Source organism: Lynx rufus, unplaced genomic scaffold (assembly GCF_022079265.1).
Source record: "Lynx rufus isolate CCGP_SWC_20201006 ecotype Redwood Valley unplaced genomic scaffold, mLynRuf1.p SCAF_16, whole genome shotgun sequence".
NCBI lineage: Eukaryota > Metazoa > Chordata > Mammalia > Carnivora > Felidae > Lynx > Lynx rufus.
In genome coordinates, this window is record NW_025814830.1 from 22,452,113 (window position 1) to 22,479,546 (window position 27,434).

Sequence of the window (27,434 nt, forward strand, 5' to 3'; positions counted from 1 at the left end):
TTCCCTAGCAAGGATCATGGAAGGTATTTATCTCCCAACGGCAGTAAGTAAAGATTGGAGGAGGTAATTGATATTTCAAATGTGAAAACAGCAATGCAAAACTTCAAGGAACATAAAAAATCACAGAAACATGACACCACCAAAGGACAACAATAATCTTTCAGTAACTGATCCGAAAGATATGTATATCTGCAATTAACCCAATAAAGAATTGACAACAGCTGTTTTAAGGAAATTCAATGAGTTATAAGAAAACACAGAAAAACAATTCAGATGAATCAGGAAAACAATACATGAACAAAATGGGAAGTTTAAAAAAAGAGAGGGAAATTATTTTTTTCATGTTTATTTTTGAAAGAGAGACAGACAGAGTGCAAGCTGGGGAGGGACAGAGAGAGAGGGAGACACAGAATCTGAAGCAGGCTCCAGGCACTAAGCTGTCAGCACAGAGTCTGACATGGGGCTCAAACTCACAAACCCTGAGATCATGACCTGAGCCAAAGTCAGAAGCTTAACTGACTGAGCCACCAGGGCACCCCAAAAAGAGACAAATTATTAAAAGAACCAAACAGAAATTATGAAAGTGAATACAGTAAATAAAATGAAAAGTGTAATAGAGAGTATCAACAACAGAAAGAATCTATAAGTTAGAAGACAAGAACTTTGAAATTTTCCAGTCAGAGGAGAACAAAGAAAGAAGAATTTAAAAAGAGTGAAGAAAGCTTATGTGATCTATGGAATACTGTCGAAAGAAATAATTTCAAGTTGTTAGAGTTTCAGGAAAAAAAGAGGAAGAATGAGGTAGAAGACTTATTTAAAGAAATAATGGCTTAGAACTTCCCAAATCTAGGTAGAGATTTGAATAGCCAAGTTCATGAAGCTCATAGGTCACCAAAGAAACTCAAACTCAAAGAGATAATTTCTAACACACATTAGAATAAAATTTTCACAGATCAAACAGCAGCAAGAGAAAAGAAACTTCTAACTTACGAGGGAACCCCATGAAGGCTATTAGTGATTTCTCAGCAGAAACCTTACAGGCCAAGAGAGTGGGATGATGTATTCAAAGTTCCGGGGGAAAAAAAACAAAAACAAAAACAAAAAACTACCAACTAAGAATATTCTAACCAGCAAACTATCATTCAGAAATGAAAGTGAGATAATGACTTTCCCAGGCAAACAAAAGCTGAGGGAGTTTATCACCACTAGACCTGCCTTAACAAGAAATACTGAAATAAATTCTTCAAGCTGAAATTAAAGGACACTAATTAGTAACATTAAAATATGTAACACACTGACACTAATTAGTAACATGAAAATATGCAACAATGTAAGTATACAGTCAAATTCAGAATACTCTAATACTGTATTATGGTAGTGTGTTAACAATTCTAATATAAAGGTTAAAAGACAATAATTTTTAATAAGTAAACAATATAAAAAGACAAGTTGTAACACCAGAAGCATAAAAGGGGGAGAGTAAAAGCGTAGAGTTTTTGTATGTGATCAAAATTAAGTTGTTGTTAACATAAAATAGACCATCATATCTATAAATTTCTTTATGTAAGCCTTAAGGTAACCACAAAACCTACAGCAGATTCAATAAAGAGAAGGGAATCAAAGCATACCACTATGAAAATCGTCAATTCACAATGGAAAGCAGCAAAAGAAGAAGAAAGGAATGGGGGACCTACAAAACAGCCAGAAACAATAAGATGGCATTAATAAATCCTTACCTATCAATAAATATGTGAAATGCAAAGAGATTAAATCCTTCAATAAAAAGGCATAGAGTGGCTGGCTGAATGAAAAAAATAAGACCCAACTACATGCTACCTACAACAGACTCACTTCAGCTTTAAAGATACACATAGGCTCAAAGTGAAGGGATGGAAACATGCAAGTGGAAACCAAAAGACAGCAGGGGTAGCTATACTTATATCAAACAAAATGGATTCTAAGAAAAAAAAACCATAACAAGAGACAAAATCACTACACAATGATAAAAGGATCAAGTAATCAAGAATATATAACAATCATAGATGATAGATAGATAAATAGATAGATAAATTATAGACATCTTTTAATGGTGGAGCACCTAAATATATTAAACAAACACTAATAATAAAATATTAGTAGGTGACTTTAATACTCCATTTTCAACATTAGCTATATCATCCAGGCATAAAATCAACAAGGAAACACTAGAGTTGAGCTACACTTTAGACCAAGTGGGCCTAACAAACATATACAGAAAATTCTATCCAGAAACAGTAGAACATGTGTTCTTCTTCTCAAGAACACATGCAACATTCTCCAGGATAGATCATGATAGGTTACAAAACAAAGCTTAGCAAATTTAAGAATATTGAAATCATACCAAGTATTTTTTCTGACCACAATGGTATGAAACTAGAAATCAATAACAAAAAAAGATGGGAAGTTCACAAATATGTGTATATTACACAACATATTTCTGACCAGACAATGAGTCAAAGAAGAAATCAAAAGGAAAATTTTAAAAATATCTTGAAATAAATAAAAGTGGAAACATGACATACCAAATTTGTGGGATGCAGTAAAAGTAGTCCCCAAATGGAAGTTTATAATGATAAATGCCTACATTAAGAAAAATAAAAGGTTTCAAGTAAATAACCTAAATTTACACTTCAATGAACCAAAAAATGAAGAACAAACCAAGCCCAAAGTTAGCAGAGGAAAATAAAACAAAGAACAGAAATAAATGAACTAGAGACTAGAAAAATAGTAGAAAAGATCAATGAAACTACAACTGGTTTTTTTTTGAAAAACTAAACAACTGACAAATCTTTAGCTAGACTAAGAGAAAAAAGAGAAGACTCATAAAATTAGAAAGAGTAGACATTTCAACTGATACCACAGAGATATAAATGATCATAAGAGGCTACTAGAACAAATGTACATCAACAAATTGGATAACCTAGAAGAAATTGATAAATTCCTAGAAACACACAACTCACCAAGACTTAATAATGAGAAATAGAAAATCTGAACAGACCAATACAATAAGAAGATTGAACTAGTAATCAAAACTATCCCCAAAAAAGAAAATCCCAGACCAAATTGTTTCCCCAGCGAATTCTACAAAACATTTACACAAGAATTAATGCCAAAGCTTCTCAAACTCTTCCAAAAAATTGAAGAGGAGGGAATATCCCCAAACTCATTTTATGAGACAAGCATAATCCTGATAGCAAAGCCAGATAAAGACATAACAAGAAAACTACAGGCCAATACCCTAATGAATATAGATGCAAGTATTCTCAACAAAATATTAGCAAACTGAATCCAACAACACATTAAGAAATCATATACCATGATCAAGTAGAATTTATCCCTGGGATGCAAGGATGCTTCAACATATGCAAATCAACAAATATGATACACTTCATTCCTAGAATAAAAGATACAAATCATATGATCATCTCAATAAATACAGAGAAATAATACATCTAATACATTAAGATACATCTTAAGAGATACAGAAAAATCAGTTGATAAAATACAACATGTTTATGGTTAAAAAACACTCTCAACCAATTGGGTATAGAAAGAATATGCTGTCACATAATAAAGGGCATATATGACAAGCCTACACCTCATATTATACTCAATGATGAAAGTTTGAAAAGTTTTCATCTAGAATCAGGACCAAAACAAAGATGCTCACTCTTACCACTTTTATTCAACATAGTACTAGAAGTCATAGCCATAGCAATTAGGTAAGAAAAGGAAATAAAGGATATACAAATTGGAAAGAAAGGTGTAAAACTGTCTTTGCTTGCAGATGATATTATCTTATATATAGAAAATCCTAAAGACTAAATGAAAAACTTGGAACTAAACAAATTCAGTAAAGTTTCAGGATACAAAATCAATATATAGAAATCAGTTGTGTTTCTATACACTAAAATAAAATATCTGAAAAGAAATAAAGAAAACAATCTCATTCACAACAGCTTCAAAAAAAATAAAATACTCATGGCTAAACTTGACAAAGGAAGTGAAAGATCTGTACACTGAAAACTACAACAATTTGAGGAAAGAAATTGAAAAGAAAAACAAATGGAAAGATACCCTGTGTTCATGGATCAGAAAAATTAATATCATTAAAATGTCCATACTACTTAAAGCTATCTATAGATTTGGCACAATTCCCATCAAAATTCTAATGATATTTTTCTACAGAAATAGAAAAAACAATTCTAAAATTTGTATGAAATCACAAAAGACCTTGAATAGTCAAAGCAATCCTAAGAAAGAAGAACAGAGCTGGTGGCATGACAGTTCCTGATTTCAAACTATACTACCAAGCTACAGTAATCAATGGTGTTGGCATAAAAATAGACACATAAACCAATAAAACAAAATTGAGAGGTTACAAATAAACCCTTGAAAATACAGTCAACTAATATTTGACAATGGATCCAAGAACACTCAATGGGAAAAGGATATTCTCTTTAATAAATGGTGTTGGGAAAACTGGATAATCACATGCAGAAGAATAAAATTGGACTCCTGTCTTAATGCCACTCACAAAAATTAACCTGAAGTGGATTAAAGACTTTAACATAAGAACTAAAAACATAAAGTCCCTATAAGTAAACAGGGGGATAATTTCCTTGTCTTGGCAATTATCTTTTGGATGTGACACCAGAAGCACAAGCAAAATAAAAAGCAAAAATAAGTGGAACTACATAAAACTAAAAATATTCTATACAGCAAAAGAAACAATCAACAAAATGAAAAGACAACCTACAGAATGGGAAAAAATATTTGCAAATCATATCTGATAAAGGGTTAACTTCAGTCCCTTTTATTTAAGTTTTTTTTTTTTTCAGTAATCTCTACATCCAATGTGAGGCTTGAACTCACAACCTGAAGATCAAGACTCTCATTCTCTTGACTGAGCCAGCCAGGTACCCCTTGATGAAGAGTTAATATACAAAATATATAAGGAAGTCATACAACTCAAAATCAAAATAGCCAAAACAGAAAAATCTGATTAAAATGAGCAAAGGAACTGAATAGAAACTTCTGCAAAGAAGATATACAAATGGCCTAAAAGTACATGAAAAGGTGCTCAATATCACTAATCATTAGGGAAATGCAGGTCAAAACCACAAAAAGATATTACTTCATACCTGTTAGAATGGCTATTATCTAAAAGACAACTGGGTGGCTCAGTCGGTTAAGCGGCCGCCTTCGGCTCAGGTCATGATCTCACGGTCCGTGAGTTCGAGCCCCGCATCGGGCTCTGTGCTGATAGCCTGGAGCCTGCTTCTGTTTCTGTGTCTCCCTCTCTCTCTGCCCCTCTCCCATTCACACTCTCTCTCTGCTTTTCAAAAATGAATAAATGTTAAAAAAAAATTTTTTAAACAAAAAGACGAGGATTTTAACACTCCACTTACAGAAATGGATAGATCATCTAGACACATGGTCAATAAAGAAACAAGGGCCCTGAATGATACATTGGATCAGGTGGACTTGACAGATATATTTAGAACTCTGCATCCCAAAGCAACAGAATATACTTTCTTCCTGAGTGCACATGGAACATTCTCCAAGATAGATCACATGCTGGGTCACAAAACAGCCCTTCATAAGTATACAAGAATTGAAATCATACCATGCATACTTTCAGACCACAATGCTATGAAGCTTGAAATCAACCACAGGAAAAAGTCTGGAAAACCTCCAAAAGCATGGAGGTTAAAGAACACCCTACTAAAGAACGATTGGGTCAACCAGGCAATTAGAAAAGAAATTTAAAAATATATGGAAACAAACGAAAATGAAAATACAACAATCCAAACGCTTTGGGATGAAGCGAAGGCAGTCCTGAGAGGAAAATACATTGCAATCCAGGCCTATCTTAAGAAACAAGAAAAATCCCAAATACAAAATCTAACAGCACACCTAAAGGAAATAGAAGCAGAACAGCAAAGACAGCCTAAACCCAGCAGAAGAAGAGAAATAATAAAGATCAGAGCAGAAATAAACAATATAGAATCTAAAAAAACTGTAGAGCAGATCAACGAAACCAACAGTTGGTTTTTTGAAAAAATAAACAAAAAAATAAACAAAATAAACAAAAAAATAAACCTCTAGCCAGGCTTCTCAAAAAGAAAAGGGAGATGACCCAAATAGATAAAATCATGAATGAAAATGGAATTATTACAACCAATCCCTCAGAGATACAAGCAATTATCAAGGAATACTATGAAAAATTATATGCCAACAAACTGGACAACCTGGAAGAAATGGACAAATTCCTAAACACCCACACGCTTCCAAAACTCAATCAGGAAGAATTAGAAAGCTTGAACAGACCCATAACCAGCGAAGAAATTGAATCAGTCATCAAAAATCTCCCAACAAATAAGAGTCCAGGACCAGATGGCTTCCCAGGGGAGTTCTACCAGATGTTTAAAACAGAGATAATACCTATCCTTCTCAAGCTATTCCAAAAAATAGAAAGGGAAGGAAAACTTCCAGACTCATTCTATGAAGCCAGTATTACTTTGATTCCTAAACCAGACAGAGACCCAGTAAAAAAAGAGAACTACAGGCCAATATCCCTGATGAATATGGATGCAAAAATTCTCAATAAGATACTAGCAAATCGAATTCAACAGCATATAAAAAGAATTATTCACCATGATCAAGTGGGATTCATTCCTGGGATGCAGGGCTGGTTCAACATTCGCAAATCAATCAATGTGATGCATCACATTAATAAAAGAAAAGATAAGAACCATATGATCCTGTCAATCGATGCAGAAAAGGCCTTTGACAAAATTCAGCAACGTTTCTTAATAAAAACCCTCGAGAAAGTCGGGATAGAAGGAACATACTTAAACATCATAAAAGCCATTTATGAAAAGCCACAGCTAACATCATCCTCAATGGGGAAAAACTGAGAGCTTTTTCCCTGAGATCAGGAACACGACAGGGATGCCCACTCTCACCGCTGTTGTTTAACATAGTGTTGGAAGTTCTAGCATCAGCAATCAGACAACAAAAGGAAATCAAAGGCATCAAAATTGGCAATGCTGGAAGTCAAGCTTTCACTTTTTGCAGATGACATGATATTATACATGGAAAATCCAATAGACTCCACCAGAAGTCTGCTAGAACTGATACATGTATTTAGCAAAGGTGCAGGATACAAAATCAATGTACATTTGCATTCTTATACACTCATAATGAAACAACAGAAAGACAAATAAAGAAACTGATCCCATTCACAATTGCACCAAGAACCATAAAATACCTAGGAATAAATCTAACCAAAGATATAAAAGATCTGTATGCTGAAAACTATAGAAAGCTTATGAAGGAAATTGAAGAAGATATAAAGAAATGGAAAAACATTCCCTGCTCATGGATTGGAAGAATAAATATTGTCAAAATGTCAATACTACCCAAAGCAATCTACACATTCAATGCAATCCCAATCAAAATTGTACCAGCATTCTTCTCGAAACTAGAACAAGCAATCCTAAAATTCATATGGAACCACAAAAGGCCCCGAATAACCAAAGTAATTTTGAAGAAGAAGACCAAAGCAGGAGGCATCACAATCCCAGACTTTAGCCTCTACTACAAAGCTGTCATCATCAAGACAGCATGGTATTGGCACAAAAGCAGACACATAGACCAATGGAATAGAATAGAAACCACAGAACTAGACCCACAAATGTATGGCCAACTCATCTTTAACAAAGCAGGAAAGAATATCCAATGGACAAAAAGACGGTCTCTTTAACAAAGGGTGCTGGGAGAACTGGACAGCAACATGCAGAAGGTTGAAACTAGACCACTTTCTCACACCATTCACAAAAATAAACTCAAAATGGATAAAGGACCTGTATGTGAGACAGGAAACCATCAAAACCCTAGAGGAGAAAGCAGGAAAAGACCTCTCTGACCTCAGCCACAGCAATATCTTACTCGACACATCCCCAAAGGCAAGGGAATTAAAAGAAAAAATGAACTACTGGGACCTCATGAAGATAAAAAGCTTCTGCACAGCAAAGGAAACCACCAACAAAACTAAACGGCAACCAACGGAATGGGAAAAGATATTTGCAAATGACATATCGGACAAAGGGCTAGTATCCAAAATCTATAAAGAGCTCACCAAACTCCACACCCGAAAAACAAATAACCCAGTGAAGAAATGGGCAGAAAACATGAATAGACACTTCTCTAAAGAAGACATCCGGATGGCCAACAGGCATATGTAAAGATGCTCAACGTCGCTCCTCATCAGGGAAATACAAATCAAAACCACACTCAGATATCACCTCACGCCAGTCAGAGTGGCCAAAATGAACACATCAGGAGACTATAGAGCTGAAGAGGATGTGGAGAAACAGGAACCCTTTTGCACTGTTGGTGGGAATGCAAATTACTGCAGCCACTCTGGAAAATAGTGTGGAGGTTCCTCAAAAAATTAAAAATAGACCTACCCTATAACCCAGCAATAGCACTGCTAGGAATTTACCCAAGGGATACAGGAGTACTGATGCATAGGGGCACTTGTACCCCAATGTTTATAGCAGCACTCTCAACAATAGCCAAATTATGGAAAGAGCCTAAATGTCCATCAACTGATGAATGGATAAAGAAATTGTGGTTTATATACACAATGGAGTACTACGTGGCAATGAGAAAGAACGAAATATGGCCCTTTGTAGCAACATGGATGGAACTGGAGAGTGTGATGCTAAGTGAAATAAGCCATACAGAGAAAGACAGATACCATATGGTTTCACTCTTATGTGGATCCTGAGAAACTTAACAGAAACCCATGGGGGGGGGGGAAGGAAAAAAAGAAGAATTTAGAGTGGAAAAGAGCCAAAGCATAAGAGACTCTTAAAAACTGAGAACAAACTGAGGGTTGATGAGGGGTGAGAGGGAGGGGAGGGTGGGTGATGGGTATTGAGGAGGGCACCTTTTGGGATGAGTACTGGGTGTTGTATGCAAACCAATTTGACAATAAACTTCATATATTGAAAAAAATAAAAATAGAATTAAAATAAAAATAAAAAAACAAAAAGACGAGAGATAACAAGTGTTGGCAAAAACATAGAGAAAATAAAAAGATGAGAGATAACAAGTGTTGGCAAAAACATAGAGAAAAGAAAATTCTTCCACACTGTTGGTGAGAATGTAAATTGGTATAGCCACTGTGGAATACAGTATGGAGGCTCCTCAAAAAAAAATGTACAATAAAATTGACATATGATTCAGCAATCCCACTTCTGAGTAGATATCCAAAGGAAGTGAAATCAAGATCCTGAAAAGATATCTGTACCTTCACATCCATTGCAACATCATTCACAATAGTCAAGATATGGAAACAACCCAAGTGTCCATTTATGGATGAATGATTAAGAAGATGTAGTGTACATATACAATGGAACATTATTCAGCCTTGAGAAAGAAGGACATCTTGCCAACTGGGACAACAAAGATGGACCTGGAAGGAATTACACTAAGTGAAGGAAGTCAGACAGAGAAAGAAAAATACTGTATGATATCCACTTATATGAAGAATCTAGAAAAGATGAACTCATAGTAATAGAGAGTAGAATGGTGGTTGCTAGGGGTTGGGTGGTAGAGGAAATAGAGACATGTCATTCAAAGGGTAAAAATTTCTAGTTATGAGTAAATTCTGGGGATATAATGTACAGCATGGTGATTATAGTTAACAATACTGTATTATATACTTGAAAATTGCTAAGAGAGTACATTTTAAACATTTTCACTTCAAAAGAGAAATGGTAAGTATGTGATGTGATGGAGGTGTTAACTAATGTTACTGTGGTGGTCATTTCACAATAAAGTCTATCAAATCCATGTGTTGTACACATCCCCATGTATAATACAGCAAGTTGTATTATATGTCAGTTATATCTCAACAAAGACATGGAGAAAGTAAGGTTAAAATGAGTGGCACTGTCTCATCTGGGGCACTCTGGATACAGAGAAACTAACACGCCCTTTTTTTTCCAATAAGCCTAGAAAACCCTTGCTTATATTACAAAAATCCCTCCTCTGGAATAATATATTCTTTCTTACAATAGAATTTGAAAATTAAAGTGCCTTCACCTCAAAAAGATAATCCTCCAAAGTGGAAACAGGAATTATAAACAACCGGAGGGGGTAGATGTCTTGTAGTCAGTAATTCTGCTCAAAATCTCTTCTATCATTCAATTAATGAATATTGATGACATGAAAACAATGTATCCAACTCTAAATTCCTAATTCAAATAGGAACTCCCTGAATGTTTGTCAATCTGCACTGTATTTCACAGTCCACCTTTCATTTGCACCACCTAACACTACACTCCAGGATGTTGCATGTCTTACTGCTGCCTGAACAAATTGCCAATTACTTTTGCCTCTGGGTCTTTGCATACACCACTGCCACAACCTGGAACAATCTAATATCCCTTCCTTCACTTGACCAATTCCTGCTCAGCCTTCAAGGCTCAATTCAGATATTTTCTCCCCTGGGAAAACTCCCCTACTTACTTATCTATTTCCCCAAATAGACTGTGGGATTCACATTTGTCTTGTTTACAGCTGCATTTCTAACACTTAGACAGTCCCTGGTATATAGTAGATGTTTAACACAAATTTATTGAATGAAAAATGAAATGAATAAATGCATGAATAATGATAAGAATGAAAGAAGCCTGAGGTACAACTCCTCTCCCCAGAAAGGGAGAAATAAGCACACAATAACACACATAAAATGTAAACCACATCATAGTGTCAGCCATAGGGAAAAACATACACACATGAAAAGAAAACCAAGACTTAAAGCTAAGAATTCAATCAAAGAAATAAAATGGAGCACTGAAAAGTAGATTAACCCAAAAAGATAGGCAAAGAGAAACGGAAGAATATAAAACAGAGGGATAAGTGGAAGATAAATAGCAAGCTGATAGACTTAAATCCAACCACATCAATATTTACATTAAATATAAATGGAGTAAACACTTCAGTTAAAAACTAGAGATTGTCAAACTGGAGGTAAAAGCAAGACCCAATGATATGCTCCCTACGAGAGATGGTTTTTAAGTATAAAGACATAAATAAGCAATTCACAAATGAGCCAAATAAACAGGCACAGAAATGCTCAATCTCTGAGTATCAGGGAGGTATGTATTGAAGCCACAATCACAATAAAAGCTACTTCTCATTCTTCAGATAAGTAATATTTAAAAGTCTGAAATTTTTAACTCTTGGCATATATATGGATCACAGTAGCTCTTAAACCCTGCTGACAGGAGTATAAATTGTACAATTAATTTGCAGAGCAATTTGGCATTATCTGATCAAGTTCAAGATTATTTTACTAACACAGCCAGCAATTCTCCTCCTTAGGTATATAAATAGTCAGAACCAACTCTGTCTATTCAAGGAATCCCATACAGAGTAGCCACAAACTTTGTATGCTTCTTTTTATTGTACTTACAAATTCTCCTACCTCTGCTAGCCTCTTTTCAGTCATATTCACTAATGTCAACATTGAATTTCAATCTCGAAAAACACAAGCAAACAATCCACAGAAGACAGAACCTCATGCAAAAATATCTCAGTGGCCCCTCTATAGAAATATTTGTAGCATCTCTGTAATATTTTGAATATTCTTGAAGAGGAAAATGGGTGTGTTGTTTAATATGAATACTGTATATTAATATTAAAAAATAAAAATGAATGTCAATCCACACATCAATCCATGTGAATATTCCATGTGATAAAATTGAAAGGGGAAAAAGCATTGCAAGAAAATACATACACTATAACCATTTGTGAAAAGTTCACATACTTGCAAAACAATATATTCATTTACTGATAATTATATTTGTAGGAAAATTCCACTCTTCCAAGTAACTCTGATTGCTTTTATTGGAGAATAGTATTAGAAACTAAGATACAGGTACTAGGTGTATTCTTTGCTACTGGGATGTTGATATGATGGGATGAGGAGGGCACTTTACATCTGTTGTCTTCCTCTCCAAAACCCATAATTCCAGTCTAATCATAGGAAAAATATTAGACAAATCCTAACTGAGGGACATTTTACAAAATACCTGACCAGTACTACTTAAAATGGTCAAGCTCATCAAAAAACAAGGAAAACCTGAGACAATGTCATAGCCAAGAGCCTAAGAAAATGTGATAACTAGGATCATGGGGGGGGAAAAAAGGAACGTTAGGCAAAAACTAAGGAAAGCTAAATTAAGTATGGATATTAGTCAATAATGGTATGTCAATATTTGTTCATTAATCTTAACACATATGTAAGGTATTAACATTAATGTAAGATGCAAAAACAGGGGAATGCTCCATATTATTTTCACAACTTTTCTGTAACCTAAAGTTGTCCTTAAAAAATAGTTTACTTTTTTAAAATTAGTGAGAAAATATACACCAATTTCAAGATGATGCCTACATCTGGTGGCAATGAGATCTGGAAGTTATACAGGGATTGCCCCATGACTTTGTAATATTTAATTGTATATTTAAGAATGTAAACCCTGGAGGGTCACCTGGGTGACTCAGTTGATTAAGAGGCCCAACTCTTGATTTTGTTTCAGGTCATGATCTCACAGTCATGAGATTGATCACCACATCAAGCTCTACACTCAGCTTGGGATTCTCTCTCTCCCTCTCCCCCAACCCCTACCCCATGCTCTTTCTCTCTGTCTCTCAAAATAAATAAATAAACATTATTAAAAAAAGAATGTTGGGGTGCCTGGGTGGCGCAGTCGGTTAAGCGTCCGACTTCAGCCAGGTCACGATCTTGTGGTGCGTGAGTTCGAGCCCCGCGTCAGGCTCTGGGCTGATGGCTCGGAGCCTGGAGCCTGTTTCCGATTCTGTGTCTCCCTCTCTCTCTGCCCCTCCCCCGTTCATGCTCTGTCTCTCTCTGTCCCAAAAATAAATAAACGTTGAAAAAAAATTAAAAAGAAAAAAAAGAATGTAAACCCTGGAATCAGGCTGTCTGTGTTCAGTGTCACTGAGTAATGCAGACCACTTGTGCTACCCAAGTTCTGAGGAAGGAGAGATCAGTACAGTGTGGGAGGAGGCTGAAGTTAGGGAGAACCTCTTATAGGAAGTGACACTGGAGCTTGGTGGCTAGACAAGAGAGGAGAGGCAAGGAAGAGAGTTTGAGAGAAAGCCCAGGTGAGGCATCCAGCTGATATGGGGTGTGTGGCACCTGCACAGTAAGGCTCTTAGGGGCACCATTGGGCAAGGGCTCTGGCAAGAGTCAAGAGAGACAACGGTGGGAACAGCAGTGAAGTGCTCTAGATCTCTTCCTAGACATCAGTCTCCTGGCCCCTGCATAGACCCAACCCAGGGCAAAGTCCCCCCTCCCACCCTAAGGGCCTTCCCTTTGTCAGTGTACTGGAAAGTCTTCCACAGCTTCCTCTACCCAAAGCATCATGCCCCGCCCCCACCCCTCAGCTTTTCCAGATTTGCTTCAGGAAGACAATGGAGGGGGATGCTCAGGGATGATCAAACTGAGAAAAGTAAAGAAAACTGGCCTCTCATCCTTGGATAGGCCCTTGGCTCCTTGAATAAATGTAATCCAGCTCTGGCCAGAGAGACAGGAGGAGGGAAATCTGGTCATGGGCATTATCTTGCATGCAGAGTCTTTCTAGCGCCTTCCTATGCTTCCTGTTGCTGTCACAATATGGGCATGAACAGCTAAGCTGGGTCACTGACCAGTTGTATGTGGCTTCCCACTGCCTCTGGGCCACTTCCCCTGCCTGCAGTCCCCTGAGGGCTGCACAGAAGGTTAGTCTGAGCAAAGCAGAGGTAGAAAGCAGAGTAGCTGATAGAGAAGAAAGAGCCCACTACAAGTTCTGAAACCCAATTGAAATTATTTGGGGGAGAGAGAATCATAGAATCCAAGAATTAAAAGAATCCAAGAAGACATTAGCTGTAGAAAACTCAGTGTCTTGAGTGAGAATTTCCTTCCGGCCACCCAGACCATGACTCAGCAAGCTTTGGCAACAGACCCTAGTCACTTCTCAAGAAGGCCGTTGTGTGTAGTTCAGCAAACAGATAGCCTGAATCTAGTCATGAGGAAATTATCAGACAAACCCAAAGGAACATTCTACAAACCCCTGGCCTGCACTCTTTAAAACTGTTCATATTATCAAAGACAAAGACAGGCGAGGAAACATTCCAGACTAATGGCAACTGAAGAGACGTGACAGCTAAAAGCAATACACAACCCTGCATTGGATCCTGGACCAAAAAGAAAAAATTAAGGACACTATTTTGGGACAATTTGGGAAAGTAGAATATGGACTGTAGGGTACATAGCAGTATTATATCAAAGTAAAATTTTCTGATGTTGATAATTGTACAATTTGACAATTAATAATTGTGATAATTATGGTTATGCAAGAGAACGTCCTTATTCTTAGGAAGTATATACTAAAGCACTTAGAGATAATGGAGGAAAATGTCTGCAATTTACTCTCAAATGTGTCAGAAAGATAATAATTATGCACAGAGAATGTTAAAGCAAATGTGGCAAAATGTTAATTTGCAATTCGGAGTGAAGGGTAGTTAGAATTTCTTAGCGTTATTATTGTTATTTTTATGTAGTTTAAAATCATTTCAAAACAAAAAGTTAAACCTTTTCTAAAGAAATAGCCCTAAAGGGAATGAATTGTTTTCTTTCTGTGGAACTGAAAGTGATTTTCCTGCCAACAGTCGCTCTGCACTCAGGTGCCGCACAGGCTACATTTATGTCTCTTTATGCGCCCTCAGATGCGTGAGGACAATCACTGTTTCTCTCTGCTCACCCCCAGTAACCCATCTGCAATTTCTCTCTTGTCCAAACTAAATGGCCCCAGTCCCTATGATCAGGATCCTCTCCCTAAGAGTGTGGGCTTCACCATCCATGAATAATGCTTACTATGACCTTTATAATTTTTCTCACTTTCCTAAAGGCAAAGAATCCTGACAGCAAGCTGTCATCAGCTTGTCTTAAGGGTTCCGGACTCCAAGATGCCAAACACAGGAGACCAGGCCTCCCTGGCCTTGTTCAAGTAATCAGAGTGCGTAGGAAACTGGTGCTGGGAGGTAATTTCCTTGAGCACTCCACAGGGAATGTGGAGTTATGATTACCTAAGACGGCTTGGAAGCATTGCAGCAAGAATGGCACCTTGCTAAATTTGGCAGCCCCAGAGGGAAAATGAGACTTTTTAAATCAGGAAGTCTGCTTTGGCTAACGTCTCTATCCCCGTCTGTCATGCTATCCTCTGCCAGGAGCGAGGAGCTGCCTGGAGTGGCAAATCTGCTTGCTGGCAGCCAGAGGGTGGGGGTGGGCCCTGATAGGAGCTGACAGGAGCAGAGACCCGGCCGAGCCAGGACCCCTGCAGCCACCATGACTCTGTTCCTGGCAGCTTTTCTCCACTCAGAGCATCTGAGGGTTGGCAGGGGATGGGAAAAGGTCCCTGGTGTATCCCTCTGCTTTCTGGCAGGACATCCCCAACCTGACCTCAATGGGCCTGACAAGGCAGAAGCAGGAAGGTCTCCATTTAGAGCAGGGGACACAACTGGTGGGTTATGGACCACATACAACTTCAGGTCTGCTTTATTTGGTCTGCACAGTTTAATTTTTCTGAATTTGAATTAGCAGGTAACATATTAAAAAAAAAAAAAAAGGCCCTGGCTTGTGACAAAATATCAGAGAGCTCTGTAGCTTGTGTGGCCACAATCACCTCACACTGAGCAGCAGCAACCATTTTCTGGCAGGGCAGACATGCTCTAGTTTGCTGCAATCCCTACCTCTCCTTATTGCCTCCCTGACTCCAGGGATCTGGGGAACTTTGCCTTTATCCTCACATTGGCACTGCAATTTCCTTATAGTGGATTCATTTTTCCTTATCCTTGCTCTCCAAAGGGGGAGAGCGAAAGATAGCTACAGGGCATTTCAAGTAGCAATATTTTCCACACCTACTCACTTTGCTCAATTAAATTCCATTTCTGCCTCTCTAACCCAGAAAATTAACAAGTATTTATTCTTGTTTGAGAACTGGATTCTGGGGGCGCCTGGGTGGCTCAGTCAGTTAAGCGTCCGACTTCAGCTCAGGTCACGATCTCGCGGTCCGCGAGTTCGAGCCCCGCGTCGGGCTCTGGGCTGATGGCTCAGAGCCTGGAGCCTGCTTCCGATTCTGTGTCTCCCTCTCTCTCTGCCCCTCCCCCGTTCATGCTCTGTCTCTCTCTGTCTCAAAAATAAATAAACATTAAAAAAAAAAAAAAAGAGAACTGGATTCTGTTTTCCTTGGTGCCCATAATGGAAGTCTTTCCTTAGGACTCCCTGCATCAATCAAATGCAGATACCCTGTTAATCATAAAATCCTTCCGAGATAAGAGATTGTGCCCCCTGTGGCTTTCTTGATAAATCCATTCTTAATTTCAAGCCACCAAAATTACCAAGATCCAATGGTCCCATGCCCTCTCCCCAGCTCCCATAGCCCCTTCCTCCAGGCCCTGACCAGCCTCCAGCTCAGAGGAGAAACTCTGTCCAGTTGTCCCAGCACTCAAGTGGGTAGCCAGACCCCCAAGAAGGGACTGTTATTGGGAGAGGGAGGAAGGAAATTGAGAGGGAGCAGAAGAAAGCACACAAGGGTGAGAGGATGCAAAGCCTGGGGTGCAGAAATGAGGGCAGAGGCTTTGCCCAAGGCTTCTCATTTCCAGAAAGCCCCACACAGTGGCCTGTGATGATGTTTCCAAGTGAGGTCTCCCATTCAATCACAGAGATATTCTGACAACATGGAAGGACAATGATAACTCCCATTTTGGATCTGTTTGAACCACACAGGAATGCACCATGAATTTAAGTTTCTTTAAAACAATAAGTCCTGTAATAAAATTGTGAATACTACAGTGTGTATATGGGTGTGTTAAAAGACTTCATTTATTCAGTGTTGGCTCTTGTGTATCACAGATTTGGATACCCTGGCTTGGCATTTCTTTTTCTTTTACATACCAGGGGGGTCCAAAAATGGAAGAGCCCTAAGCCTCCCCTCTGCTCTGGGATGCCCTCGGTCCCTGCTTATTCTTGCGTGGGCAGCCACAGTTTGATGTGGTGTCACTCACCACAGCCAGTCCTGGGGATGGAGACAAGGGCACCCAGGGCTGATTGCTAGAGAGAGAAGTTTTACCTGGGCAGGAAACACTAGCGTCCTGAGGAGGAATGGATGAGGAGGAAGGGTCCAAAGTCATGAGGCTCAGCAGGTACTGCCTGCTGCCTGTTGTCTGAGTCTTCTTCTTTCCACAGACTTTAGATTTGGCTTCCCTGTCCCACCTGTCTGGAGCCCTCCTCTCCAACTGCCCCATTCAACTGTCGCTCCCACCATGCCTATGGAGGGAACTCTGAGGGGCCAACATTCCCTCTGTCATGTTAAAGGGCACTGCCCCCTCCCCAGATGGACTTGTAGCCCCATCCTACTCTTTCACTGATGGCCAAGTTCATGCAGTGTGCTTGCAAGGCCACCCTTCCAAGCTTGTCATATCACAGCTTTGTATCAATAAAAGAAAAAATGCCCCCCACTAGCCCCATTCTACAAGTGAGGAGAATAAGGAATAGAGACCTTCCATGACTGGCCTGGAGCAAGGATGAGACCAGAGGCCAAGTCTCCTGACTCCCAGTCAGGACCTCTCTCCCAAAAAGCATGCATTTCCCTCTCTGAGATCCTGCAAAGATGAAGCAACTCTGAGGTCAAGAGATGGGGGGGTGCGGGGGGCATGGATCTGACCTTCAAAACAGAGAAAATCTCATTCATGTATTCTCCATTCAGTTAACCAAACATAAAAGGTGTTTTGACCTCTTTTTTTTTCTTGAATTACAAGAAAAGTAAGTCAGAAACTGGCACTGACTGCTGATTCTTACATATGAAATTTCCTGTTTATCTCACTCGCGGCTTTGCAAACTCTGGGGTGCAGGTCTTTTCCAGCATCTTGAGATCCTTCAAGTGCCTGGCCATGGGGCCTTGCTCAGAGCTGCCTGAAGGATTCCATGGTGGCCAGGGAATGGCTGGGAGCAGGCAAATCTCTGAATTCAGAAATAACACATCTTGATTCATTTTTAAGAATCATTTAGACACCTTAGAAGACTTCCTCCACCTAACTCCCACGGATTTTATGTCACATTCTACTATAGTATTCCAACCCTGCCAGAAGCCTCTTCCTACTCTTATCCTGGTCAATCCCTCCCCCTGCTGGCTGTTTCTGGCTCCTCCACCTCCTGGGATATAGTTCTCAGAGGAGGCTGCCGCCCCCCAACAGGGTACTTCACTTCGTGCCCAAAAGGGAGGTGGGAAGTGGGGAGGGTCTGTACACAGGTTGCCCTGTAGAAAAATAGATCCCCAAGGAAGGTTCCCTGGCCTCGGGGTTGGGCTGCCTTGCAGAGGCTCCCTTTGTGCAGGTCTATGTTCCCTTTTGTTTGTCTCCATTCCTTCCTCCATAAATGCAAATCACTGCTAATAATATCACTTGACATTTGTAGAGCCCTTTGTGTGTCATGAAGTTCTTCTTCCTTTTTATCACTTGATCTTCACAACCACCCCGGGAGGTCTCCGAAACACAGCCTAGACTTACTTTCACAATTTCCAAACAGATTTGAATGCTGTCAAGTTCATTGCAGATTGATGAGCGGTTTTTCTCCAAGTTCGTAGAAGGTCTGGCAGAGATGGATCTCTACTGGGACACAGTATTTTGGTACTACATAAAGACGATTGTTTGGCCTGTCAGGCAACAGAGTGAAATGATGGAGGGGGGTGTGCAGTCTCTGCCCAAGGGGGCCTGAAGAAACGAGCAGACAAGCCCCTGTCCCAGGCAGCGCATACACCCTGGAAGGCCAGCCACTGAGCAGGGCATAGACACCCCCGCCCAGGGATGAGGGGGGCAGGAGAACCCTTTGAAGTACAGGAAGGAAATATTAGAAATCCTTTCTATGTTTTTCTGCATCATTATACATTTTTATTTTTAGTGTTTATTCATCTTAGAGAGAGAGAGCAGGGGAGGGGAGGGGCAGAGACAGAGGGAGACACAGAATCTGAAGCAGGTTCCAGGCTCTGTGCTGACAGCTCAGTGGGGCTTGAACCCATAAGCCATGAAATCATGACCTGAGCTGAAGTCAGATGCTTAACCTATTGAGCTACCCAGGTGGCTCCCCGCATCATTATTAAAATGGTACTTTTGTGTATGAATATAATGGGACAGTGATATACACGCATATGCTGCACATCATTTATAAATAAATATATATGCATGTATCAGGAGTCTGTGTGCCCAAATACCGATGGTGGTGCTGGATGGAAAACTTCAGAAACACTCCTCTTGAGAATTTCCCCAGCTCTTTATTCCAAAGCAAATCTCTGTCTGAAATTCTCCCTATTCTACTTTTATCAAAATGTCTTCAATAAACAATAAAAGACATAAGCTCAATCAACCTCAAAAACATTTTTGTAAATAATTTTTTACAATATATACATACATATAGGTGTATATACAGATATAGGTAGATAATAGATGATAGATGATTGATAGATTGATAGATACACAGAAATCAATGCATGGTGTTACAGAGTCAGTATAGTGTTATAGTGTTATATAGTCAGTAGAGTGGTTAAGAATAGAAACTCTGGAATCAGATCTGAGTTCAAACCTCTAAATTTCAATTTCTCCAACTACAAAATGAGAACACTAACTTCAAAGCATTGTAAGTTAATTGAGGATTAGGTAATGTAAGGAAAGTGCTGAATACAGTGTCTTACCCATTGTAAACAGTCAATACACGGTAACTATTATTTGTGAATAATAATTTTTTTTAGTTAGTAGGATCTCAGGAGAAATAAGCATCCTATCTTCTGGGTCACTGTTGGAATCTGTCCAGTGGAAGTACACAACAAAGGAAAGGGTTTGGGTTTTTTATTTTTGTTTGTTTGCCTTATGAACTAAGGAAAGAGTTATAGGAGGAAGACCAGACAAGGTTGATGTCAAATGAATCTGGGAAGTAATTTAGAATTTGAATGGGCATTTCAAACAAACATAGGTTAGTGAAGCAGAAACGCATGAACAGGCTCCCCAAGAAAGGATGAAACATGCTCTTGGGCAGAAAACGGGAGTTCTGGCCTACGCTTCATCACTTAGATCTTAAAGCCCTGAGCAAGCCCTGAGCAAGCCCCTTGGCTCAGAGCTGAGCCTGTGAACACAAAAGCCCACACACGGGAAAGGTGGCCCTTCCTTCTCCGGACCAGGAAAACTTGGCTTTATTGTGAACAACTTAATTTTTTTTCTTTAAATGATTGAATTGTGAAGATCTTGTAATACATCTTTCCTTCCTCTCACTAACCATTAAGGAGATCAGAGTGAAAACTTTCAGCTATCTCTAATGGTATACAGCCTTATGGCATGCATTAGTGGGAAATGATATCTATGGAATGCTCTGTAATGCTCTGTAAGCTCTAAATCATGAACCAGGCACAACCCCAGGATCATGAGGTGAAGAGGTGGGGAGCATTTCAATGAGTGCCAAATGGGACTGGGGCCCTCATATTGGAACAGAAGCTTCTGGATCAGTACAATCATTGCTAGAATTCAGCTCAGATTACAAAGCTCTCAGGAACCAAGGATCTGGCAAGAAATATTATTAAGACAGAAAATTGGGACGCCTGGGTGGCTCAGTCAGTTGAGCATCTGACTTCGGCTCAGGTCATGATCTCACAGTCCGTGAGTTCAAGCCCCCCATCGGGCTCTGTGCTGACAGCTCAGAGCCTGGAGCCTGCTTCAGATTCTGTGTCTCCCTCGCTCTCTGCCCCTCCCCTACTCATGCTCTGTCTCTCTCTCAAAAATAAATAAACATTTAAAACAGAAAATTGTACTTTTCTTCTCTGTAATGAGAAATGGTTTTGCAATGATACTGCACACACTTGCTGCAATGGTGGCTAGAACTCGGTAAGGGTAGACCAGCTATCAGAACTAGGAGTTCTGCAAAGGGACCAGTGCATCCATCCTCTGCCCACGCTATTATCTCTTAACTACAGAGAACAAACTGATGGTTACCAAAGGGGAGGTGGGTGAGGGTACGGGGGAAATAGGTGATGGGGATCAAGGAGTACACTTGTCATGATGAACACGGGGTAATGTATGAGAGTGTTGCATCACTATACTGTACACCTAAAACTAATATTACACTGTATGCTAACTGGAATTAAAATAAAAACTTAAAACAACAACAATCAATTAATTTAATTAGGGACTCAAATTTAAAGAAAAAAAAACCTGGGCACCAAAAATACTCTGGTCTCCTCTCCACCGGGATGTAATTGAAAATACATATAACAGCAAACCATTAAATAAATATAAGGAAGTGGAACCAAGTTCTACATTCTCTCATGACAATTATTTTTGCATTGTTTCTGAAATATCAAATAGCAATTTCTAAAATTGTATTACAAAATAGTTCAGACGCCCAAAAATATGTATTTAAGAATTAAAGAAAACAAAGTCATATACTTTTTTAAATATAATTTATTATCAAATTGGCTCACCCAGTGCTCATCCCAACAAGTGCCCTCCTCAATGCCCATCACCTATTTTCCCTCTCCCCCACCCCAATCCACCTTCAGTTTGTTCTTTGTTTTTAAGAATCTCTTGTGGTTTGCTTCCCTCCCTCTCTGTATCTATTTCTCCCCCTCCCTTCCCCCATGGACTTCTGTTAAGTTTCTCAAGATCCACATATGAGTGAAAACATATGATATCTGTCTTTCTCTGGTTGACTTATTTCACTGAGCAGAATACCTTCCAGTTCCATCTATGTTGTTGCAAATGGCAGGATTTCATTCTTTCTCATTGCCAAGTACTATTCCACTGTATATATAAGCCACATCTTCTTTATCCATTAATGAGTCGATGGGCATTTAGGCTCTCTCCAAGATTTGGCTGCTATAAACATTGGGGTACATGTGCCCCTATGCATCAGCACTCCTGTATCCCTTGGGTAAATTCCTAGTAGTGCTATTGCTGGGTTGTAAGATAGTTCTATTTTTAATTTTTTGGGGAGCTCTACGCTGTTTTCCACAGCAGCTGCACCAGTTTGCATTCCCACCAACAGTAGAGGAGGGTTCCCGTCTCTCCACATCCTCGCCAGCATCTGTAGTTTCCTGAGTTGTTCATTTTAGCCACTCTGACCAGTGTGAGGTGGTATCTCAGTGTGGCTTTGATTTGTATTTCCCTGATGATGAGTGATGTTGAGCATCTTTTCATGTGTCTGTTGGCCATCTGGATGTCTTCTTTGGAAAAGGGTCTATTCATGTCTTTTGCCTATTTCTTCACTGGATTATTTGTGTTTTGGGTGTTGAGGTTAGTAAGTTCTTTATAAATGTTGGATACTAACACTTTATCCAATATGTCATTTGCAAATATCTGTCCCCATTCTGTTGGTTGCCTTTCAGTCTTGTTGATTGTTTCCTTTGCAGTACAGAAGTTTTTATCTTGATGAGGTCCCAATAGTTCATTTTTGCTTTTAATTACCTTGCCTTTGGAGATGTGTTGAGCAAGAAATTGCTGAAGCTGAGGTCAAACAGGTTGTTGCCCAATTTCTCCTCTAGGGTTTTGATGGTTTCCCATCTCACATTTAGGTCTTTCAACCATTTTGAGTTTATTGTTGTGTATGGTGCAAGGAAGTGGTCTAGTTTCATTCTTCTGCATATTGCTGTCCAGTTCTCCCAGCACTATTTGCTAAAGAGACTGTCTTTTTTCCATTGGATACTCTTTCCTGTTTTGTCAAAGATTAGTTAGCCATACATTTGTGGGTCCAATTCTGAGTTCTCTATTCTATTCCATTGGTCTATGTGTCTATTTTGTGCCAGTACCATACTGTCTTAATGATTACAGCTTTGCAGTAGAGGCTAATGTCTGGGATTATGATGCCTCCTGCTTTGGTTTTCTTCTTCAATATTTTTTGGGGTTTTGGGGTCTTTGTGGTTCCATACAAATTTTAGGATTGTTTGTTCTAGTTTTGAGAAGAATGCCAGTACAATTTTGATTGGGATTGCATTGAATGTGTAGATTGCTTTGGGTAGTATTGACATTTTGACAATATTTATTCTTCCAATCCATGAGCATGGAATGTTTTTCCATTTCTTTGTGTCTTCTTCAATTTCCTTCATAAGTTTTCTATAATTTTCAGCATACAGATCTTTTACATCTTTGTTTAGGTTTGTTCTTAGGTATTTTATGGTTCTTGGTGCAATTGTAAATGGGATCAGTTTATTTATTTCTCTTTCTGTTGCATCATTATTGGTGTATAAAAATGCAATGAATTTCTGTACATTGATTTTGTACCCTGACTTTGCTGAATTCATGTATCAGTTCTAGCAGTAACAAAGTCATATACTTAACCACTCAGCTTAGAAAATAAAATATTACCAATATTGTTAAAATACACATATAATTTTTCGAAAAGCTCTGTTTTATTGCTGTTTTGAGCCAGTGGTTCTCAAGTTTTGCAGCACGTTAAATTCCTAAAGCTTTACAAATCCCCAGTCTCAGTCTCCATTCTAAATCAATGAATCGGGGGCGCCTGGGTGGCGCAGTCGGTTAAGCGTCCGACTTCAGCTCAGGTCACGATCTCGCCGTCCGTGAGTTTGAGCCCCGCGTCAGGCTCTGGGCTGATGGCTCAGAGCCTGGAGCCTGTTCCCGATTCTGTGTCTCCCTCTCTCTCTGCCCCTCCCCCGTTCATGCTCTGTCTCTCTCTGTCCCAAAAATAAATAAACGTTGAAAAAAAAAATTTAAAAAAAAAAAAAAAAAAAAAAGATTCCTTAGGTCATTCCAATGTTCAGCCAAGGTTGAGAACCATTCCAGGAAGAGAGGCTGTTTCAGGGGAAGGTAAGATGGGGCCCTGAAGACAGAGTGGAAGTGGGCTTTTGCTTCTGTGCTCTACCTCAGGGGTCCACACTTCCCCTGGTGGACTTCAGTAGATCTAGATCTGAAACCTGCAGTCTCTCCTCTCATTTTTGGGAAGAGTCTGCCATCTGCTGGCCAACTTGAGGAAGATATGGTTGCTAAATCTGGCGTTAGGGAAGTAGCATGGCAGAGTGGCACTCAGGTTATGGAGTTCCCTCTCACAAGTGGTGCATGCAGTTGTCCCATAGCAGCTCTGGGAGGGGGCAGAGCAGGGTGAATAGAGTCACTTTCAACTTGCAGATGAGCAGCTCTGTGACCCCAGCACTGCAATGGAGAGGAGCAAGAGGGGCTCCCAGGCACTCTTCAGAGCCTAAGAAGATAAAGGCAAGGGCAGAGGCGAAAGGGATAAACTGGGCAAAGGGATTTTTAAGAGAGAAAAGACACTCACCTGGGAATGGCCTTAAAAAGAGAAGCAGGGGCTACCTAAAAACCCCAGGAAGGGAATAGAAGGTGATGCATATGTGTCACTAACTCTGGGACTCAAGCTTTGTCCTCTGGTCCAAAGATTGCATCACCTTGTCACAGTTCTTTCTCATGGGGATTTGTTTGCTGTTCTCTCTGCCTAGAACACTCTTCCTTGCCCCAGCAAATGTTTGTTCAGTTTTCATGTCTCAGCAAACCACAATCTTGCTTCTACCCAAAAGCCTGCTCTAATTGTGCACATCTCCTGAACCTTGTCCTCGCCCCCTGCCACTCAGTTCTGGAACCATCTGTTTACTGTTCACTCTCATAAGATTCCAAATTCCATGAGCAAAGGGACATCATTACACCCGCACTACCTACCCCAGGGCAAGAAACAGAGCAGGATATAATTGCTTACTGAGTCAACCTTTCTTTTTCTTTTTTAATGTTTATTTATTTTTGATAGAGAGACAGAGTGTGAGCAGGGGAGGGGCAGAGAGAGAGAGGTAGACACAGAATCTGAAGCAGGCTCCAGGCTCTAAGTTGTCAACACAGAGCCCAATGCAGTGCTCAAACCCATGAACTGCAAGATGATGACCTGAGCCAAAGTTGGACATTTAACCTACTGAGCCACCCAGGTGCCCCATTGAGTCAGTTTTTCTTTTGACCAAATCAAACACTATAATCTGAAAACAAAAAGGAAATACATTGAAACATTTTGCTCCCACCAATGAGCTCCTCTTAGAGGTAAGTTGAAAATAATTACCTTTGCTATTGGAGGAGTGGGGAGATAAGTAATCTTTTTTCCAGTTGGCACATATTATAAACTAACCCTTTTTCCACCCGTTTATGCTCTAATCAGTAAATAAACATGGTAGACAACTACTATTTGGGGCCTGCCCAGCTTCTATATACATTTCTCCTTCATGTAGTAAGAATACCCCAAATTTATTTTGGAGAAATAACCCCCTCCATTCTCAGTCCATATGATTCAGGGCAGCTGACCCCATCCCCAGGTCCAGGTGTGGACAGGTGACTTGGGCCTGAGCAGTCACTGTATCTAGCAGCCTAGCTTGTGACTTGTTCAGGATGAGCACATGGCCCAAGTCGGCCCAATGAAATTTAGCCATGAAACTTTTCCTGGTATCATCTGGGGAAACTTCTTTCCAGGGTGCTAAGCTGGTAGGACGTGAGGCTAGTGCTGTTGGCAGCCTTGCTACCACCATGAGGAGAGAGAAGGTCAAAGAGTAAGGCCATAAAAGAAGAGTATCACTGAGAGAAGAAGAGGCAGAGTTCACAGGGCAGATGTCTTTTAGGTACTGGCTCCCAAACTAGAACTTTCTCTGGACCTTTCCATTACATTAACCAATGAAGTCCCTTTTCCAGAAGTCAGTTTGAGGGAATCTCTCTTCCCTGCAGCTGAATGGAGTACTAGCTTAACAAAAAAGCAGAATAGACAATGTAACTTTTTCTTTTGTTGTTTTTTTTTTTTTTACAAAATCAATACAGCATTTTCAATACTTTTCACACAGATCCAGAAACCATAATAAAGTTTCACATTATTATGAAATTACTCAACATATCAGTTAAAAAGAGGCACATGATGATTTGTCCACATGGTCTCAAATGGTGTGCAGGGGTTCTCAGGTCTGGGGAGCCACAGAGTGGCCTATTCCAGGTTTTGCTCCCCTCAATCTTCTTTTCTGTCCCATTACCAGCACCCTTGAGCATGTTTCAGCCCTGCTTTCAAGAGAAGTAGCCATCTCTACACAAGAAGGTCATAAACAGCAGGCCTCACAGCTGCACTTGGCTGTGCCATCAGCCTCCACGCAGTCACCGGTCCCCTTTAGCTCAGTGAAGAATTGGCTGTTGCCAACAGGGAAGCAAACACAGACCCAGGCTTCTGCTGCAGGACCTCAGGCCTGTCAAACTCTACAACCTGGGAGAGTGAGAAAGGAGGAGAGGGGAGGGACACCACTGAGCTCAGTCTTGAAGGATCCGAAGGCCTCCTTGGGGTGCTAGCCTGAGCACCCGTCCTCCCACTGCCCCAGGGACTCAAGTCTCACCTTCCCGTTGCTCATGACCAGGATGCGGTCACAATTGAGCACAGTGGTGATGCGGTGTGCAATGACCAGCACTGTGCAGCCCTGGAAGGCTTCACGGATTATGTGCTGGATCAGGGTATCGGTTTCCACATCAATGGAGGCTGTGGCTTCATCAATAAGGATGATCTGGTGGACACAAAACAGGGGTGAAGGCAGCTTCCTCTGGCCCTGAGCCCTGGATCTAGACCTGGGTCTACCACTAATCCACTGAGTCCCTTAGGTGAAAGATGGAAAGATTTGGATTGAGTTTAAAACCTACTCTGAGCTCTAATTGTCCATTATGTTGAAGAGAATGTTAGGTCTTGACCAAGAGCTTTTTTTTTTTTTTTTTTTTGTAACCAGAGAATTAAGTTCTTGAAAATGAAAATGTCCCAGTCACAACTTCTTGGTTTTTTTTTTCTTTTTTAATTTTTTTTTTCAACGTTTATTTATTTTTGGGACAGAGAGAGACAGAGCATGAACAGGGGGAGGCGCAGAGAGAGAGGGAGACACAGAATCGGAACCAGGCTCCAGGCTCTGAGCCATCAGCCCAGAGCCTGACACGGAGCTCGAACTCACGGACCGCGAGATCGTGACCTGGCTGAAGTCGGACGCTTAACCGACTGCGCCACCCAGGCGCCCCACAACTTCTTGTTTTATGAACTGCCTTCCTATTTGCCTGAATTAACACAGACCGGCATTTCCCAAAGTGAGGCATATGCACACCCTCGGATGGCACATGAGATGGTGTGGCTAGTATATGGATAAACATTCTCTTTACTTTAACATTTTTATTTTATTTTATTAACCATATGCATTAGAAAAATATAACTAGCACAGAAATATGATTTCACAACTGTTACCGTATAGAATGAGGCTTTTTTTGGTTTT

At 39.9% G+C, this 27,434-nt stretch overlaps 1 protein-coding gene across 3 annotated transcripts in view; it reads right to left on the reverse strand.

Moving 5' to 3' along the window:
* Positions 1-25,279: 25,279 nt before the first annotated feature.
* The window catches only part of ABCC11 (ATP binding cassette subfamily C member 11), a 60,002-nt gene continuing 57,847 nt past the window's right edge, over positions 25,280-27,434 (reverse strand). For all 3 annotated transcript variants that reach the window (XM_047078359.1, XM_047078357.1, XM_047078358.1), the window contains 2 exons: positions 26,526-26,690; positions 25,280-26,398 (listed from right to left, as the gene is read on the reverse strand). In XM_047078359.1, coding sequence (XP_046934315.1) covers positions 26,306-26,398; positions 26,526-26,690 — 258 coding nt within the window. In that variant the 3' untranslated portion in view covers positions 25,280-26,305. The remainder of the gene's footprint in view (positions 26,399-26,525; positions 26,691-27,434) is intronic.